The 18,207-nt window shown below is 42.7% G+C and overlaps 1 protein-coding gene across 1 annotated transcript; it reads left to right on the top strand.

Moving 5' to 3' along the window:
* Window positions 1-144: 144 nt before the first annotated feature.
* Window positions 145-17,612, top strand: PSMG2 (proteasome assembly chaperone 2). Its single transcript, XM_068563646.1, has 7 exons — window positions 145-330; window positions 1,751-1,922; window positions 4,937-4,995; window positions 12,744-12,862; window positions 13,720-13,893; window positions 16,319-16,439; window positions 17,307-17,612. The coding sequence occupies exons 1-7, from the start codon at window positions 274-276 to the stop codon at window positions 17,403-17,405; spliced, it is 801 nt and encodes a 266-aa protein (XP_068419747.1). The 5' UTR covers window positions 145-273; the 3' UTR covers window positions 17,406-17,612.
* The last annotated feature ends 595 nt before the right edge of the window (window positions 17,613-18,207 follow it).

Here is an 18,207-nt window from a genome sequence, read left to right as displayed (position 1 = left end):
CCGCCTGTCAGTCATTTCGGCCGGCGCCCCCCGCTTGGCCCCGCCCGCCGCCTCCGCGCGGTGCCTGCCGGCTCCCCGCGGCGCCGCCCCTGCCACCGCCCCTCCACGCAGGCCCTGCCGCGCGCCGCCTCGGCAGGCGGTTGGACGGGCACCTCAGGACCCCGTGCCGGGGGCCTCGAAGGACCCCGAGCCGAAGGCCTCGTAGGACCCCCGCGTGCCGCCTGCCCGTACTTCCGGCCGCAGGCTCTTCCCGCTGTAGCAGCCGGCCAGACCATGTTCGTCCCCTGCGGGGACTCGGTGCCCGACCTCTCGGGGTGCACGCTCCTGATGGTGAGTCCGGCCCCGGGGGAGGGGGCGGGGTGGGGGTCCGAGCGGCGGTCCCCGGACGCGCGCGGGTCTGCGGCCCTGAGTCCTGGTGGCTGAGAGCGGAACGTGCGGGGAAGTGACCTGCGCTCAGCTGGTGTCGTGCGGGCCACTCGCTTTACCTTTCATCCTGGAAAACCTTTTCTCAGCTAGTTTGGGAGTCAGGCTCAAGCTAGGGAGTCGTTGTCATTAGCCAGGAAACTACAGACGGGTTGCTAAAGACTTTTGCTCACTCAATGAGCGTTCTGTGGTGTCAAAATGTGACAAAAAGACTAGATTCTTGTCCTCAAGGAGTTTGCAGTTTAGTTTGAAACACATGTGTATAAATAAGGTTAGAATGTCAGAAAAGGTACAGAAAGGCCCTAGGATTTATTGGGAGGGGGAGGGACACAAGGACCTCTTAAGAAAAGCTTCATATTTGGAATTTAAAAAACAAACAGGCAAACAAACAAAAACATAGATTCGGAGAACGGATTGGTGCTTGCCAGCAGGGGTGGATAAAATGGGTGAAGGGGGTCAAAAGTACAAACCTGGTCAAAAATAAGTCCTGGGATGTAACTCGAAGCGTAGATCTTAAAAAGTTCTTATCACAAGAAAAAAGGTTTTTTTTGACTGTGTGGCGTTGGATGCTAACTAGACCTGTTGAGGTGATCATATTGCAGTATGTACAGATGTCGAATCACAATGTTGTACACCTGAAACTAATATAATATTATATGTCAATTATATCTTAGTTTTTTAAAAGGATGATGGTAATAGAAAAGTTACTGTTTGATAATTGTCATCATAATAGTGCACACAAGAAATATCAATGTGGACTTCCCTGGCGGTCCAGTGGTTAGGACTTCACCCGTCCACTGCAGGGGGCATGGGTTTGATCCCTGGTCCAGGAACTAAGATCTCGCATGCTGCGTGGCCAAAAAAGAAAAAAAAATGCCAATGAATGCTTAAATTAGCATGTAATAGTGTACTGAGGAAGGAAATTTGACTTCATTTCAAAGTATCTTCCTGAAAAACATTTGTTAATCACAAAAGAGAAAAAGTGTTTTTGCAGGAGATACCTGGCAAAAAAAAAAAAAAAAAGAAAAAGAAGAATGTCATAGAGAAAGTAATGTCCAAAAGATACTAGTGGTACCCTTGACAGTGGAGTGGTGAAGAGGGAAGCCATGTTGGGTTGAAGAAATGGAAGATTCATTCCATTGGGGTATTCAGTAAGTGTTCAATCAGTAGTCTGAAAGGTGGAGCTAATGAAGGGCTCAGAATCTAGCTGTGATTCACCTGAGCGTAAGCGTGCAGTACCAGTGCTGTGACTGTTGTCTTCTGACTAAACTTTTTAAAGTGCTGCTAATTTAGTTGACTTAATGAATATATTATTTTACTGTTTCAGCCAGCAGTATCTGTTGGAAATGTTGGCCAGCTTGCAATAGATCTGATTATTTCTACACTGAACATGTGTAAGATTGGTTACTTCTATACCGATTGTCTTGTGCCGATGGTTGGAAACAATCCATATGCAACTGCAGAAGAAAATTCAACAGAACTCAGTATAAATGCTGAAGGTGTGTTATATTCTCCTACAAGGTAGAGTTGTTTTAAATCAGAACCAGACCCTCCCAGTATGTCCTGCAGCACCTGGCACCGGCTCTGTGCAGAGTTCAGGGCACTGTGTTCTCCTCTCCTGTGTACACCCTGGTTTAGGCCTTAGCCTTTCCTAAATGGCAGCTCCCTTGAGAGATGTGGTTGTATTTGTATCCTTGGATGGAAATTGAGATACCTATTTGTTTAACGTGGGGTTTTTCCCCTTTTATCCTCAGTTTTATTTTCTCTCCTTACTGGCGTGGGTAAGCATCACTAATACCAGGGAGAGAGAATTCCACTGGGCTCAGTCCCGTATGTTTAATACACGCTACCTCACACAGGCCTCTGCCATCCTGTCACATTGTTGTAGAATCCGTCGTAACACTGACGAGGCTCAGAGAGGCCGAGTTTCCTAACACTGCAGTAGGTGTGGGCTCTTCCCACGCCATATGTCTCCACAGTTCCTCGTTGGACTGTCACGCTGGGTTAGTTGGGGCACACAGTTTACAGCCCCCGACCACTGTGTTCATGATGAGACTGCCCCTCGGGAGGAGAGGAAAACAAAGGAGCCTCCAGTTACCTTGCGTGATGGGCAGCTGCTGCCTTGACCGCTCAGTCTTCGGTTTACCAGTTTAAGGTAGAAGCCAAAGGTGACAGAGGAACATGAAAGACCGTAGGTGGACCGAGAAACAAGTGAGGAAGCATTTTGGGTTTTGTCAGTCTTACTAACCATGTCATTAGCTTGCAATAATGAAATACACTTTAGAAAGATGGTTTTGTTAACACTAGATAATTTCAATTATTGCCTTGAAGGACAAAGGACTATAAATAGTAGAACTAGAATTTTTATATTTAGACTAATGATAACAACTGTCATTTGTTGAGTATCTCCTCTGAGCTGAACACTGTGCATTTACATGTGTTAATTCACTTAATGCTCACAACTACTCCATGGGTGGTTTTATAGATCAGGGAACCAGTGCACAGAGAAGTTATGGTCCCATGATTAATCGAGGCAGCCTGACCCAGAGACCTGCCTCCCCGTCACCTGCTAATGCACTTTCGCTCCAGCGGAAGACCCACTGGCTTTCCTCTGACACAAACTGGCAGCAGGTCCATTGGGTACAGTTCTTTAATCCACTTTTTTATTTTTTAAGATGAGGTGTCTTTTTGAAATAAATTATAGACATCACAACATTCCACCCCCAAATATGTAAGTATGCACCTCTTATAGTACATTTTCTTACATAGCTAAAACACCATTGCATTTAACAAAATTAGCAATATTTTCCTATACCCTATCCATATTCAGAGAGGCCCAGTTTACCCAAAACTGTCCTTTAAAGTTAGTTTGTCCAGACCAGGCCATAGTACTTCTGATTATCGTGCCTTTGAAATCTCTTACCCTACATAATCTCTTTCCCTTCTTGGCAAAACTGATTTATTGAAGGAAAAAACTGGACACATTGTCCTATAGAATGTCCCACCTTCTACGTTTGTCTGATTGCTTCCTGTGGTGTCATTTGCCATGTTCCTCTAGTTTCTGTATTTTCTGAAACTGGAGTTAAGAATAAAGGCTTGATTATTTAAAAGCTAAATATTTTTGGCCAGAATATGTGAAAGGCGATGTTACATCACCTGACAAGAAAAAGGATCTGGAAAACAGGGTCTTAACGACAAAAAAAGACCTTTGTGATACACTGGTGGAGAACACAAGTGTTGCTGTTGTAGAAAGTGGTACATCTTATATTTTAAAGCTCAGCCTTCCCTTTTCCCTAATTCCTAGACCTCCTTCTCTAGACTCCTTTGCCCCACACATACCTGGTGGTCAGCAGACTCGCTGATGCAGCACAGCCCCGGCCACCCCATGTACACCAGTCCAACGAGACAACCCCGAAAAGACCTGTATAACAGGAGAGACATGATTCACCAAAGGCTGTGCCCAAGTCTAGGGTAATTTGTAATCTTTTTACAGTAACTGAAAGCTTACCCCTTGGCACAGTGGCCTAATCACGTGTCCTCAGGCACTCTGTATTTTGTCCTTGGGTCATTTCGGAGCTTCTCATTCTTGGAGGTGAAGTTGGGCAGGACCTCTTAAGCATCAGTAAAGTGGGCCCCTTGTAGAATCTGATGAAAATTGTGGATCCTTTCTGCAGAAAAAATTCACACACGTTGACTCACAAAAATTTTTGCATGTTATTTCAGGTCTTTCAAAAACTCCTAAAGAACACAAATGTACCTATTGCAGGTATTTTATTACACAGATAACATTTGCCGCATTTTATTCTTCCTTCTTCTAATGTCAATGACTGTTGCTGTTCTCTAGAGAAAAGAGGGAAGAATATCAGAAACCAAAAACGGTCTTAAGAATGATGTCATTTGTCATAGTGCTAGAAATTTCCAGGGGAATACTTCTTTGGTTTTACAGTCAAAGAAGAGAAATAATTTTATTTATTTATTTATTTATTTATGGCTGTGTTGGGTCTTCGTTTCTGTGCGAGGGCTTTCTCTAGTTGTGGCAAGCGGGGGCCACTCTTCATCGCGGTGCGTCGGCCTCTCACTATCGCGGCCTCTCTTGTTGCGGAGCACAGGCTCCAGACGCGCAGGCTCAGTAATTGTGGCTCACGGGCCCAGTTGCTCCGCGGCATGTGGGATCCTCCCAGACCAGGGCTTGAACCCGTGTCCCCTGCATTGGCAGGCAGATTCTCAACCACTGCACCACCAGGGAAGCCCCAGAGAAACAATTTTTGATAATTTTCTTACAGTTAACGTTTCAGCGCTGAGTGTATTCTGTAGAATAAAGCCCACAGGTGAATTCTGAGGTATTAAAGTGTTTTGTTTTAACTAAATGATATAGTGCATATGTTCTATATTTTAACTATCAAAAGCATTTAGATACAGAAGTTCTCCTAGTGCAGCTTTTTATCATTATAACTTCACTTGTATGACTCCTTCAATTTAACTATCATTTGGTTTCATTTTCTTGGACTTGCAGTGTATGCATCACCTTCAAAGAAACTAGTGGCTCTTCAGTTAAGATCCATTTTTATTAAGGTTAGTACGTTATTTTTGCCTTCTTAAGTTTATTAAAGTGCAATATAATGAGAAAATACTGAGTCATTATCATTAAGACTCAAAAATCATTTCTTTGTTTATGTTTATACAGTTAAGCAAGGTTTGATTCTATAGAGAAATACTCATAAAATTTCGGAGTTGTTAGTATTATTTCATGAATATATTGAAAGGAATTGGGACCTATAGCTTGGGTCTTATATATTCCCAATTCAGGTAACATTGGTGAAAAACTTTAAGCATATAAATATTACAGGTTTATTCTATTTGAGTTACATTTCAAATCAGTGGCATCTACATAAAAATTATATATATATGAAAATATTTTCTGAATCCAACTTCTTTCGTCTTCCGCTGCCACCACTCCAGTCCAGCCACCACCTCCCTCACGCCCCGATTCTGCTTCTGCACCACCCGCCCCACAGACAGCTCCACCCATGATCCTTTAAATCTCAATCAAAGCACGTCACTTCTGCCTTCCAAACCCGCCAGTAGCTTCCCATCTCAAAGCGAGTTCACAGCCCTCACCACGGCCCGACAGACCCTACATTTCTGACGTGGCAGCCACTAGACACATGTAGCTGTTTAAATTTTGACTCATTCATTAAAAGTAAGTAAAATTTAAAATTCAGTTCCTCTGTCCCAGTAGCCACATTGCAAGTTCTCCACAGCCATGCGTGGCGAGCAGCTGCCGTAAAGAGCATTTGGTTACCATGGAACATCTGCGGGACAGCTCTGTCCCTGGCCCCACGTCCAGCTGTCCTGCGTGCCTGTCCCCTGCTCCCCCTCTTGCTTGCCCTGCTCCAGCCACACTGGCCACCCTGTGCTGTTCAAACACATTAAGCTCATCCTGTCTCAGTCTTCACAGTAGTTTCTCTGCCTGGACCACTTTTCCACTGGACACCTGAATGGCTCACTTCCTTTAGTCTTTGCTTAACTGTCCCTCATCAGAAAGGCCTCCCCCCAGCACCCTTTCTCTCATCTTATCCTGAGCTAGTTTTCTTCACGACTCCTCACTTCCCACCTCTGATAGAAAGGAAGTTCCCTGAGAAAAGTGACAAGGTGTCATTCACTGCTGTATCCTCGGCTTCTAGACAGAGCCTTGGTGTAGAGTGGATTGAGGTACCACCTGTTCAGGGGGGCAGAAAGGTCTCACCTTCCCGGGGGCCCCTCCACACCCCCACAGTCACCATGTTGTAGGAGCGGGATCTCACGGGTGCACTTCTTCACGTCTGGCCTCCTTAACTCCACATTCTGTCTACGAGGTGCTTCCACATTGTTGCAGGTAGAGGTAGTTACTTCCTTCTCACCTCTGTGCGTGAATCTGTTGTGTAAATGAACCATGATTTATCCATATTGTTGATGGAGCATTTGATATTTTTCCAGTTTGAGGCTATCATGAATGGAGCTATGGTTATTTTAATATTTATCACTCTTTGCTTAGTTAACAATATCACACACAAAGTTTGGCAGTGAGAGTTGCTAGCATTTTTGCATTGTGCCACGTGGCTTTTTTGTGCTCTTTCTAATATCAGTGTAAGTTCGAGAAGTAAGATGGACAATTCAGACACTTCTAAATGAAATTTTTAAAAAATTATTTATTTATTTATTGGCTGTGTTGGGTCTTCGTTGCTGCATGTGGGCTTTCTCTAGTTGTGGCGAGCAGGGGCTACTCTTGGTTGCGGTGCGCAGGCTTTGGGCGGGGGCTGCTTGGCTTCTCATTGCAGTGGCTTCTCGTTGCAGAGCGCAGGCTCTAGGTGCGCGGGCTTTGGTAGTTGCAGCACACAGGCTCAGTAGTTGTGGTTTGTGGGCTCTAGAGCACAGGCTCAGTAGTTGTGGCGCACGGGCTTAGTTGCTCCATGGCATGTGGGATCTTCCCGGACCAGGGCTCGAATCCGTGTCCCCTGCATTGGCAGGCAGATTCTTAACCACTGCGCCACCAGGGAAGTCCCTGAAATTGTTGATGTAAATAAAGAGTGATTTCAAAGTAGCAAACATTTATTGAGCATAGATTCTTTGCACCAATAATACTCTAAATACTTCAAGCATGTTGCTCTACTCAGTCCTCACAACAATCCTAGGAGGCAGATGCTAATTATCTTCATTTTACAAGTGAGAAATCTGAAACACAGAAGTTCAGACAGCTTGCTCAAGCCGTGTGGTCCATGGGTGAAGCCAGCATTCTAGACCCGGCAGCCTGGCTCTGGAGCTGGCCTCTCTTAACCACGACACAAACTGCCCTTCTGTTTTTAAAAGGTAGCCATTTCTTACCTGCATTTTAAATTTTATTGAATAATTATTTTATTAACAGCCTCTGAAAAGAGTTTCCATAAAGTGGGTTTTCCCCCCCAAATTTTATGACCCAGATCCCAGATTAGTCACCTGTTCACATCTTGCCACACCTGCTTGATTCTCTTTGCGCAAGTACACGCAGTTTCCTCCTGCCAAACAGTCCAAAAGGAGGCTGCTGACATCATGTTGCTCACTCCATACAAGAACGAGACTCTTCTTCACACGCAACCTCACAACCACAACACTGCCACACACCTAGAAAGTCAGCATTCAGTGAATTATTAAGTACTAGCATTCGGCATATTCACATTCCCCAGTTGTTCCCCAGATATCCTTCAATTCTGGATCCAGGCAAGGTTTGTGTGTTGCCTTAGGCTGTTACAGCTTTTCAGCTGGTGTTCAGTGTAGAGCTGCCCTCCTCTTTCTGTGATTCACAATATTGACTCCTCTGAGGGACCCAGGCCAGATGTTCAGCCTTCTGGATTCACCTAACTGTTTCTTATCAGATTTGGGGCAGAAATTTCTGGCAAGAACGTCTCATAGATAACCACGTGGTGGTTTTTGAGTAACAATAGATCACTGAAGTACAGAACCGGGAAATTGAAATCTAGATTCCTCACGCTTAGCTTATCTCTAGTTGTAAAGATAAAATAAATAGTCATTGAGGGGTGCCTTCAAGATGGTGGAGGAGTAAGACATGATGATCACCTTCCTCCCCACAAATACATCAAAACTACATCTACATGTGGAACAACTCCTACAGAACACCTACTGAACGCTGGCAGAAGACCTCAGACTTCCCAAAAGGCAAGAAACTGCCCATGTACCTGGGTAGGGCAAAAGAAAAAAGGAAAAACAGAGACAAAAGAATAGGGACGGGACCTGCACCTCTGGGAGGGAGCTGTGAAGGAGGAAAAGTTTCCACACACTAGGAAGCCCCTTCACTGGCGGAGACGGAGGGTGGCTGGGGGGAAGCTTTGGAGTCACAGAGGAGAGCGCAGCAACAGGGGTGCAGAGGGCAAAGTGGAGAGATTCCCGCACTGAGGATCGGTGCCATCCAGCACTCACCAGCCCGAGAGGCTTGTCTGCTCACCCACTGGGGCGCGTGGGGGCTGGGAGCTGAGGCTCGGGCATCGGAGGTCAGATCCCAGGGAGAGGACTGGGGTTGGCTGCGTGAAGACAGCCTGAAGGGGGCTAGTGTGCCACAGCTAACAGGGAGGGAGTCCGGGGAAAACTCTGGACCTGCCTAAGATGCAGGAGACCATTGTTTTGGGATGCACAAGGAGAGGGGATTCAGAGCACCACCTAAACGACCTCCAGAGACGGGCGTGAGCCGCAGCTATCAGTGCGGACTCCAGAGACAAGCATGAGATGCTAAGGCTGCTACTGCAGCCACCAAGAAGCCTGTGTGCAAGCACAGGTCACTATCCACACCTCCCCTCCCGGGAGCCTGTGCGGCCCACCACTGCCAGGGTCCTGTGATCCAGGGACAGCTTCCCCGGGAGAACGCACGGCGCGCCTCAGGCTTTTGCAACATCACGCCAGCCTCTACCACCACAGGCTCGCCCCACATTGCATACCCCTCCCTCCCCCTGGCTTGAGTGAGCCAGAGCCCCCTAAGCAGCCACTTCTTTTACCCTGTCCTGTCTGGGTGGGGAAGAGATGCCCTCACGCGACCTACACGCAGAAGCAGGGCCAAATCCAAAGCTGAACCCCAGGAGCTGTGTGAACAAAGTAGAGAAAGGCAAATCTCTCCCAGCAGCCTCAGGAGCAGCAGATTAAATCTCCACAATCAACTTGATGCACCCTGCATCTCTGGAATACCTGAATAGACAATGAATCATCCCAAAATTGAGGCGGTGGACTTTGGCAGCAACTGTAGACTTGGGGTTTGCTTTCTGCATCTAATTTTTTTCTGGTTTTATGTTTATCTTAGTTTAGTATTTAGAGCTTATTAACATTGGTAGATTTGTTTATTGATTTGGTTGCTCTCTTCCTTTTTTAATTTTTATATATATATATATTTTTTTTTTTTCCTTTTTCTCTTTTTGTGAGTGTGTATGTGTATGCTTCTTTGTGTGATTTTGTCTGTATAGCTTTGCTTTTGCCATTTGTCCTAGGGTTCTGACTGAGCGTTTTTTGGTTTGGGGTTTTTTTTTTAGTATAGTTTTTAGGGCTTGTTATCATTGGTGGATTTGTTTTTTGGTTTGGTTGCTCATGAGAGATTACTACAAGCACCTATATGCCAATAAAAGGAACAACCTGGAAGAAATGGACAAATTCTTAGACAAGCACAACCTTCCGAGACTGAACCAGGAAGAAATAGAAGATATAAACAGACCAATTACAAGCACTGAAATTGAAACTGTCATTAAAAATCTTCCAACAACCAAAAGCCCAGGACCAGATGGCTTCACAGGCGAATTCTATCAAACATTTACAGAAGAGCTAACACCTATCCTTTGCAAACTCTTCCAAAATATAGCAGAGGGAGGAACACTCCCAAACTCATTCTATGAGGCCACCATCACCCTGATACCAAAACCAGACAAAGATGCCACAAAAAAAGAAAGCTACAGGCCAATATCACTGATGAACATAGATGCAAAAGTCCTGAACAAAATACTAGCAAACAGAATCCAGCAGCACATTAAAAGGATCATACACCATGATCAAGTGGGGTTTATCCCAGGAATGCAAGGATTCTTCAATATATGCAAATCAATCAATGTGATACACCATGTTAACAAATTGAAGGAGAAAAACCATATAATCATCTCATTAGATGCAGAAATGGTTTCGACAAAATTCAACACCCATTTATGATAAAAACCCTCCAGAAAGTAGGCATAGAGGAAACTTACCTCAACATAATAAAGGCCATATATGACAAACGCACAGCCAACATTGTTCTCAATGGTGAAAAACTGAAACCATTTCCACTAAGATCAGGAATGAGACAAGATGCCCACTCCCACCACTATTATTCAACATAGTTTTGGAAGTCCTAGCCACAGCAATCAGAGAAGAAAAAAAAATAAAAGGAATACAAATTGGAAAAGAAGTAAAACTGTCACTGTTTGCGGATGACATGATACTACACATACAGAATCCTAAAAATGCCACCAGAAAACTACTAGAGCTAATCAATGAACTTGGTAAAGTTGCAGGATACAAAATTAATGCACAGAACTCTCTTGCATTCCTATATACTAATGATGAAAAATCTGAAAGAGAAATTATGGAAACACTCCCATTTACCACTGCAACAAAAAGAATGAAATACCTAGGAATAAACCTACCTAAGGAGACAAAAGACCTATATGCAGAAAACTATAAGACACCGATGAAAGAAATTAAAGATGATACACACAGATGGAGAGATATACCATGTTCTTGGATTGGAAGAATCGACATTGTGAAAATGACTATACTACCCAAAGCAATCTACAGATTCAATGCAATCCCTATCAAACTACCAATGGCATTTTTCACAGAACTAGAACAAAAAATTTCACAATTTGTGTGGAAACACAAAAGACCCCGAATAGCCAAAGCAATCTTGAGAAAGAAAAATGGAGCTGGAAGAATCAGGCTCCCTGACTTCAGACTATACTAGAAGGCTACAGTAATCAAGACAGTATGGTACTGGCACAAAAACAGAAATATAGATCAATGGAACAGGATAGAGAGCCCAGAGATAAACCCATGCACCTATGGTCACCTTATCTTTGATAAAGGAGGCAAGAATATACAGTGAACAGCCTCTTCAGTAAGTGGTGCTGGGAAAACTGGACAGCTACATGTAAAAGAATGAAATTAGCACACTCCCTAACACCATACTCAAAAGTAAACTCAAAATAGGTTAAAGACCTAAATGTAAGGCCAGACACTATAAAATTCTTAGAGGAAAACATAGGCAGAACACTCCATGACATAAATCACAGCAAGATCCTTTTTGACCCACCTCCTGGAGAAACGGAAATAAAAACAAAAATAAACAAATGGGACCTAATGAAACAAAAGCTTTTGCACAGCAAAGGAAACCATAAACAAGATGAAAAGACAACCTTCAGAATGGGAGAAAATATTTGCAAATGAAGCAACTGACAAAGGATTAATCTCCAAAATATACAAGCAGCTCATGCAGCTCAATATCAGAAAAACAATCCAATCCAAAAATGGGCAGAAGACCTAAATAGACATTTCTCCAAAGAAGATATACAGATTGCCAACAAACACATGAAAGGATGCTCAACATCACTAATCGTTTAGAGACATGCAAATCAAAACTACAATGAGGTATCACCTCACACCGGTCAGAATGGCCATCATCAAAAAATCTACAAACAATAAATGCTGGAGAGGGTGTGGAGAAAAGGGAACCCTCTTGCACTGTTGGTGGGAATGTAAATTGATACAGCCGCTATGGAGAACTGGAGGTTCCTTAAAAAACTAAAAATAGAACTACCGTATGACCCAGCAATCCTACTATATATATATATATATATATATATATATATATATATATATATATATATATATATATATATATACACATATATATATATATACACACATACCCCGAGAAAACCATAATTCAAAAAGAGTCGTGCCACAATGTTCATTGCAGCTCTATTTTCAATAGCCAGGACTTGGAAGCAACCTAAGTGTCCATTGACAGATGAGTGGATGAAGAAGATGTGGCACATATATACAATGGAATATTACTCAGCCATAAAAAGAAACAAAATTGAGTCATTTGTAGTAAGGTGGATGGACCTAGAGTCTGTCATACAGAGTGAAGTAAGTCAGAAAGAGAAAAACAAATACCGTATGCTAACACATATATATAGAATCTAAAAAAACAAAAAAAAATGGTCACGAAGAACCTAGGGGCAAGACGGGAATAAAGACGAAGACCTATTTGAGAATGGACTTGAGGTTACGGGGAGGGGGAAGGGTAAGCTGGGACAAAGTGAGAGAGTGGCATGGACATATATACACTACCAAATGTAAAGTAGATAGCTAGTGGGAAGCAGCCACATAGCACAGGGAGATCAGCTCGGTGCTTTGTGACCACCCTGAGGTGTGGGATAGGGAGGGTGGGAGGGAGACGCAAGAGGGAGGAGATATGGGGATGTATGTATATGTATAGCTGATTCACTTTGTTATACAGCAGAGGCTAACACACCATTGTAAAGCAATTCTACTCCAATAAAGATGTTAAAAAATAAAAATAAAAAAATAGTCATTGCTCCTCATTTTTCACCTTCAGTCTAAGGACAGTAAGTGGATCTAAAAATAATTCTAATTTTAGTATATATAAACTATATATCATCACATAACGTGGGTGAAATACTATATAGACTACTCTTATTATAACTCTAGGATCTAACTTTTCTATTTTTGTTTTATTCTTTCAATGGTATACAAAGTATAAATCAAAGTCATTCTGTGAGAAACTGCTTTCCTGGGTGAAAAGCAGCAACTGTGCCAAAGTTGTTGTTCTTTCAAGCAGCCACTCGTATCACCGTAATGACCTCCAGCTCCGCAGGTATGTCTGTGTCTTTGGAAAAGTATTTTGCTATGATTTATACAGTTATTAGGATGATTTCTCTATTAAAAGGTTAAAATATAATTTTAAAGCCATGTATATCCTTTCCTGTCCTCCCTGGAATTTAGAAAGAAGGAGGTAAAGAACATGAGCTAGGAGGAGTAGAGGTGGGGGGCCCTAGACATTCCCAGGGCTGCGGCACTGGGATCCTAGGGTAAAGGCGGGAATGGTTCTGGAGCTGTGCTCTGCTCTGTGGTATCACGTGCCTGGCAGCGCTGAAAACCTCAGCTGATGAAGAGCAAGGAGAAAGGGTACCTGATGTTTATTGGTTGATCGTTTTTCAAAGACTGGATTGATGTTTCTATTTATTTCCATATATTCAACCATTTGTATTTGCAGAACTCCAGTTGCCTTTAAGTATAGCTCCCAGGCATGTCAGATTGAATTCTTAAATAGAAGACAAAGTATCCAAGACTTAGAAATCTAAACTAGTTTATTGCATTATCATTTCTTCACCTGTAAAATTCTGATGAAGAAATTATTAGCCAAGAGTAACCTTTCAAGACTAGACTTAGTTTCTGGGACTCTCACAGTGGGCCTGGTGGGAGCGTGGCTGTGGACATCTTCACGCTGGCCTGGCCTTGGGTTAAGTTTTCCTGTCTCTACGCTCTCCCCTAAATTTGTAAATAGCAAGTCAGCGCAATATTTTTACATGTTGCTCTTCCATAGACTGCTGAAACGCGTGTTTTGCTTTGTGCAGAATATATGGAGAACAAGATAATTTTTGCTAAAAGAACTGTTAATTGTCTTAATGTACGTATTTGTGAGTTTTTAGTTAATTATATGATTGTTTCCAGTACTCCCTTCAGGTACCTACTTACACCTTCCATGCAAAAAAGTGTTCAGAATAAAATACAGAGCCTTAACTGGGAAGAAATGGAAAAAAGCCCATGCATTCCTGAAATAGATGATTCTGAGTTTTGTGTCCGTATTCCTGGAGGAGGTATCACAAAAACACTCTATGACGAAGGGTGAGCTTACCTGTATATTTGCTGCCCATCTTATCTGAAAATGAAAGTAAGATAACTGGGATAGTGTTTGGAGTACTTACTGGAACTCTGAAAATGTCTTCCTTAAATAGGTACCGTGTTACATTCAGGGGAAAGATTGAAATGTGGTTATAGAATTGGTTCCTGAAAAGCTGTATTTAATGCCTTATTATGTGTGTCATGTTAGGGGTCCTAATACATATTGTGTGCAACCTCTGCAGTCAGTCCTCTTTGCAGTGGTGCTGGTGGTGAGATGTACATAACATTAAACTAACCATTTTTAAGTATACAATTAAGTGACATTCAGTACATTCATTGTTATGTACCCATCACCACCATCCACTTTCAGAACTTTGTCATCATTCTAAATAGAAGGTCTGTACTCATTAAATAACTCCTGTTTTATACCTGAAAATCTATGCTCTTATTAAAACCATCATTTCCTTCAACTTTTCTTTTTTTCCTAGCCTGTCTTCCATTCGTGTTTTCACTTCTTTCCCTGTCTAGCTTATGCTCTTTAGTATAATATATTATTTCACCTCTTCTCTTAACATAGCCTAGAAGCCCTGGCCACCTGGTTATTCTCCACACCTGCCCTGCAAACCACCAGCTTTGAATCATTCTCTCGCTCCATTCAGGCCACATCACCTGTGGCCTGCACTTCTGTCAGACCATAGACTGCGGGGCTTAAACAACAGAAATGTATTTGCTCACAGCTCTGGAGGCTGGAGGTCAGGGTGCCGGCCTGGTCGGGTTCTGGGGAGGGCCCTCTTCCTGGCCTGCAGACGGCCACCTTCTGGCTGTGTCATCACGCAGCAGAGAGAGAGCTCCTTCTCTCCTTGTAAGGCCATGGTCCCATCGGATTAGGGCCCCCTCCTGTGACCTTTCACTGAATTACCTCCTAAACCTCCTGCCTCCAGATACAGTCACCTGTGGGTGAGGCTTCCACTTGTAGGTTCTGGAGGGACACAGTCCAGGCCACAGCAGCTGCTGTCAGGGTCTCTTGATCGATCCCCTACTGCCTCATTCTGACCTGCCCTGACCACCTCAGCAGCAATGCTGGAATTAACTTTCTAAAATGCAAAACTGATCACAAGACTCCCTGAGTAAAAATCCGTCAGCAGTTTTACTTGCCTTTTGCGGAATCTGGTTCATCCTCCGCAATGTGCCATCCAGGGCCCTCCTGGCCTCTCTGGCCTGGCCCCCCGGGTGCGCTCTGCACAGATGCCTCCTGGCCCTCATGGTGTCCCCAGAGCTGTCTCATTCTTCCTTGCTTTTGTTCCGTCTCCTTTTCTCCTCTTGTCTCCTTTGCAACAACCTGCCCGGTTTGCCCGAGTCGGCCCCACGTCGCTTCCTGTATGTCCTTGCTGGTCTCGCCCTTCTCTGCGGGGGGAGGGGGATTCTGCTCTCTTCACGCTCCCCCCGCACTCTGCCCCTTCAAACTGACTTCTTGCTTCTTTGCAAGTCAGTCTCCTATCTTTGCTTCTGACCGTGTCAGAGTAGCTGATAGCAGACTTGCCCTCCTGCCATAAACAGTTAGAAACTGGACAACGTTAATGAAACAACTGTTCATCAGACATTGGACACCATGCAGCACACAGCTGTGAAGCCTGGGAGAAAGCAGTAGAGTCCTGCTATTGCCCCAGCTTCCTGCTGGACTGCAGCATGGGGTGGGGGGACCCAGGCAGAGCGCAACCATCTTGCTGAGTCGAGGGGACTGGAGACCAGAGTTGGGGTGGCTGACATAGCTGGAGAGTATGAGGCAGAGAACCAGAGGGGGACAACTGCTGGGGGAAGAGCTCTGGGGCCTGCCTGAGCCCTTCTCAACCCTGAGCTCACAAGTATAGGGTGAAATCATGAGGGCAGAGAACAACCTCTGGGCAGCTGTTAACTTTGCCCACAAAGTTAGCAACAGTAGACAAAATACTGTGAAAGACACGTCCCTCATAGAACATTTGGAAAATGTAGAATAGTCAAAAGAAACAATATTTTAAATACTCAGTTCTGTCACCCAGAAGAAACTACCACTACTAATTTATTGGTCTGTTTTCTGTTTTGAATTAAATTCTGTTTTGAATTAAACATTTTTGTATCTGCAAGATACTGCAACTCTACAATCGGTAGCTTTAAAATTCATGCTATTTACAGATATTTCTCACAAAATTGATGTTCTTTTAATTTTCCAGCACGGATCTTGGTGTGGGGCAGTAACATTCATGTGCCCAGGGTGGGTGTTACATGGTTCCTAGTTTTGTGCCTACAAATAGAAGATAAATAAGTGATCTTGTGATGTGGCATCTCCTTGCCTAAAACCTGGCAGATTATCTCAGCTATAAAAACAGGCACACTGGAACCATCATCTTGTATCAGTAGAAGAATACCTAATTATTCTTTTTAATTGTTGTAGCTGTTCTAAAGAAATCCCAATGGTGATTCTGCTGAAATTCGTTTCGGAAGGAGACAATATCCCAGATGCGTTAGGTCTTGTTGAATATCTTAATGAATGGCTTCAGATAATCAAACCATGTGTAAGTTTCACTAAAGCTTAAGTCTCTGATTTCTCTGGTTATGTATTCATAAACTTGCATTTTTACATACTATATAAGTAGACCAAATAAGTGAAAGTTTATGTTAAATTTAGACATCTTTATATAAAATTTAAGTTAGCTGAACTTTTCAAAAGAAGACAGCTAAGCAACCTGTTGTCTACAGTTGTTTCAATAAGGCTTATTTTCAAAAAAAAGGAAAATCTTAAGTACTTCATTGTATTCATTCTTAGTGTTGCATTAATTATACCAGGCAGCTTTTTATAAGGATAAACAAGTCCTCTTTGGAATTCAGGTTTTTCTTTTTTTTTTTTTTAAGCAAAAGGTATAGCTTTGTGAGTAATACTTTAGCTATTGAATATGCATTATAATTAAAATACTTTTCTCTATTATGAAATAAGAGCATGACATCCAGGGAAGTCAGTTAGCCTTTAGGCATAACAGAACTAACCTAAGCCTACTTTACATGGTGGGTGACTGTCTTTTTAATTCATGCTTTTTTGAAGAAAAAATTGATAAAAATCACACAGCATTGATTTTTTTTTTTAACCACTATTTCTTTTGAATTTGATTTTGCTCCATGGACTCTATTTATAGCCTTTCTGGTTTGTATCTTTATGGTTTGGAAATTGAGGAAATTTATCTTCAGCTGATATAAAGACACAGAAATGTATTACTTTGTTTTTCCTTACAATAAATCACAGCTAGAAGTGTCAAAACCAAAAGGAACAACAACAACAAAGGGAGAGTTTTGTAATATGTGTTAAAAGGAGATTTAGTGATAAAAAATCACTAAATATTGATTAAAAATATTGTAAAGTTGAGGGATTACAATATTTTGTTCTTCAGTTGCAGTGTGATGACCCCTCAGCATCTGCCTTGCCATGGAAAATGCCGAGTTCCTGGAGGTTACTCTTTGGCAGTGGTCTTCCCCCTGCACTTTTCTGATCCGTTTTCAGTTTTATACCTTATGTCCCAAGACACTTACTACCAACGCAACTGTTAAACAACTATATAAAAAGAATGTATTAGGAAATCTTTACTTTTCACAGAAAAATCTCAAAGAAAAATGGATTAACCAAAGGTTGTTTTTGCCATGCTTTTCATCATATACAACAAATGTAAATTTTGTGCAATAAAGTGTTTCCTAAGTAATTTTATCTGAATGTGTTTTTTTTTTTTAACTCAGACTTCTATATTAGTTTCCTATGTCTGCTGTAACAAATTACCACAGACTTAGTGGTTTAAGACAAAATAAATCTATTATCTTAGAATTCTGGAAGTCAGAATTCCAGAATAGGTCTCACTGGGCGAAGTCAAGGTGCTGGCAGGGCTGCGTTTTCTCTGGAGGGTCTTGGAAAGAATCCGTTTCCTACCCCTTTCCAGCTTCTAGAAGCTGCAGCATTCATTGGTTCATGGCTCCTTCCTCCATCCGGAATAATTTCCCCATCTCAAAAGAAAGAGTTTGAGTATAAGAGAAAAGGTTTTCATTTTTGAGTGCCTACTACATACCAGTCACTTTTTACCTGCTATTTTGTTGTGTTACGTCTGTGCCTTGGCTTTCTCATCTGTAAAACAAGGGCTTATAATATTAAGGGGTACACCCTACTCCATAGCATTCAGTAAATGATTTATTTCTGATAAATTATTCTGGGTTCTATAGCCTGATGTGTTTCCCTTTGGGAAACTATTGTGGGGTCGGGATGTCAGCCAGATGATGGGATAGGAAGTCCCAGCCCTTGACCCAACA

Source organism: Eschrichtius robustus, chromosome 14 (assembly GCF_028021215.1).
Source record: "Eschrichtius robustus isolate mEscRob2 chromosome 14, mEscRob2.pri, whole genome shotgun sequence".
Taxonomy (NCBI): domain Eukaryota; kingdom Metazoa; phylum Chordata; class Mammalia; order Artiodactyla; family Eschrichtiidae; genus Eschrichtius; species Eschrichtius robustus.
This window is presented reverse-complemented; position numbering and strand designations above follow the sequence as displayed.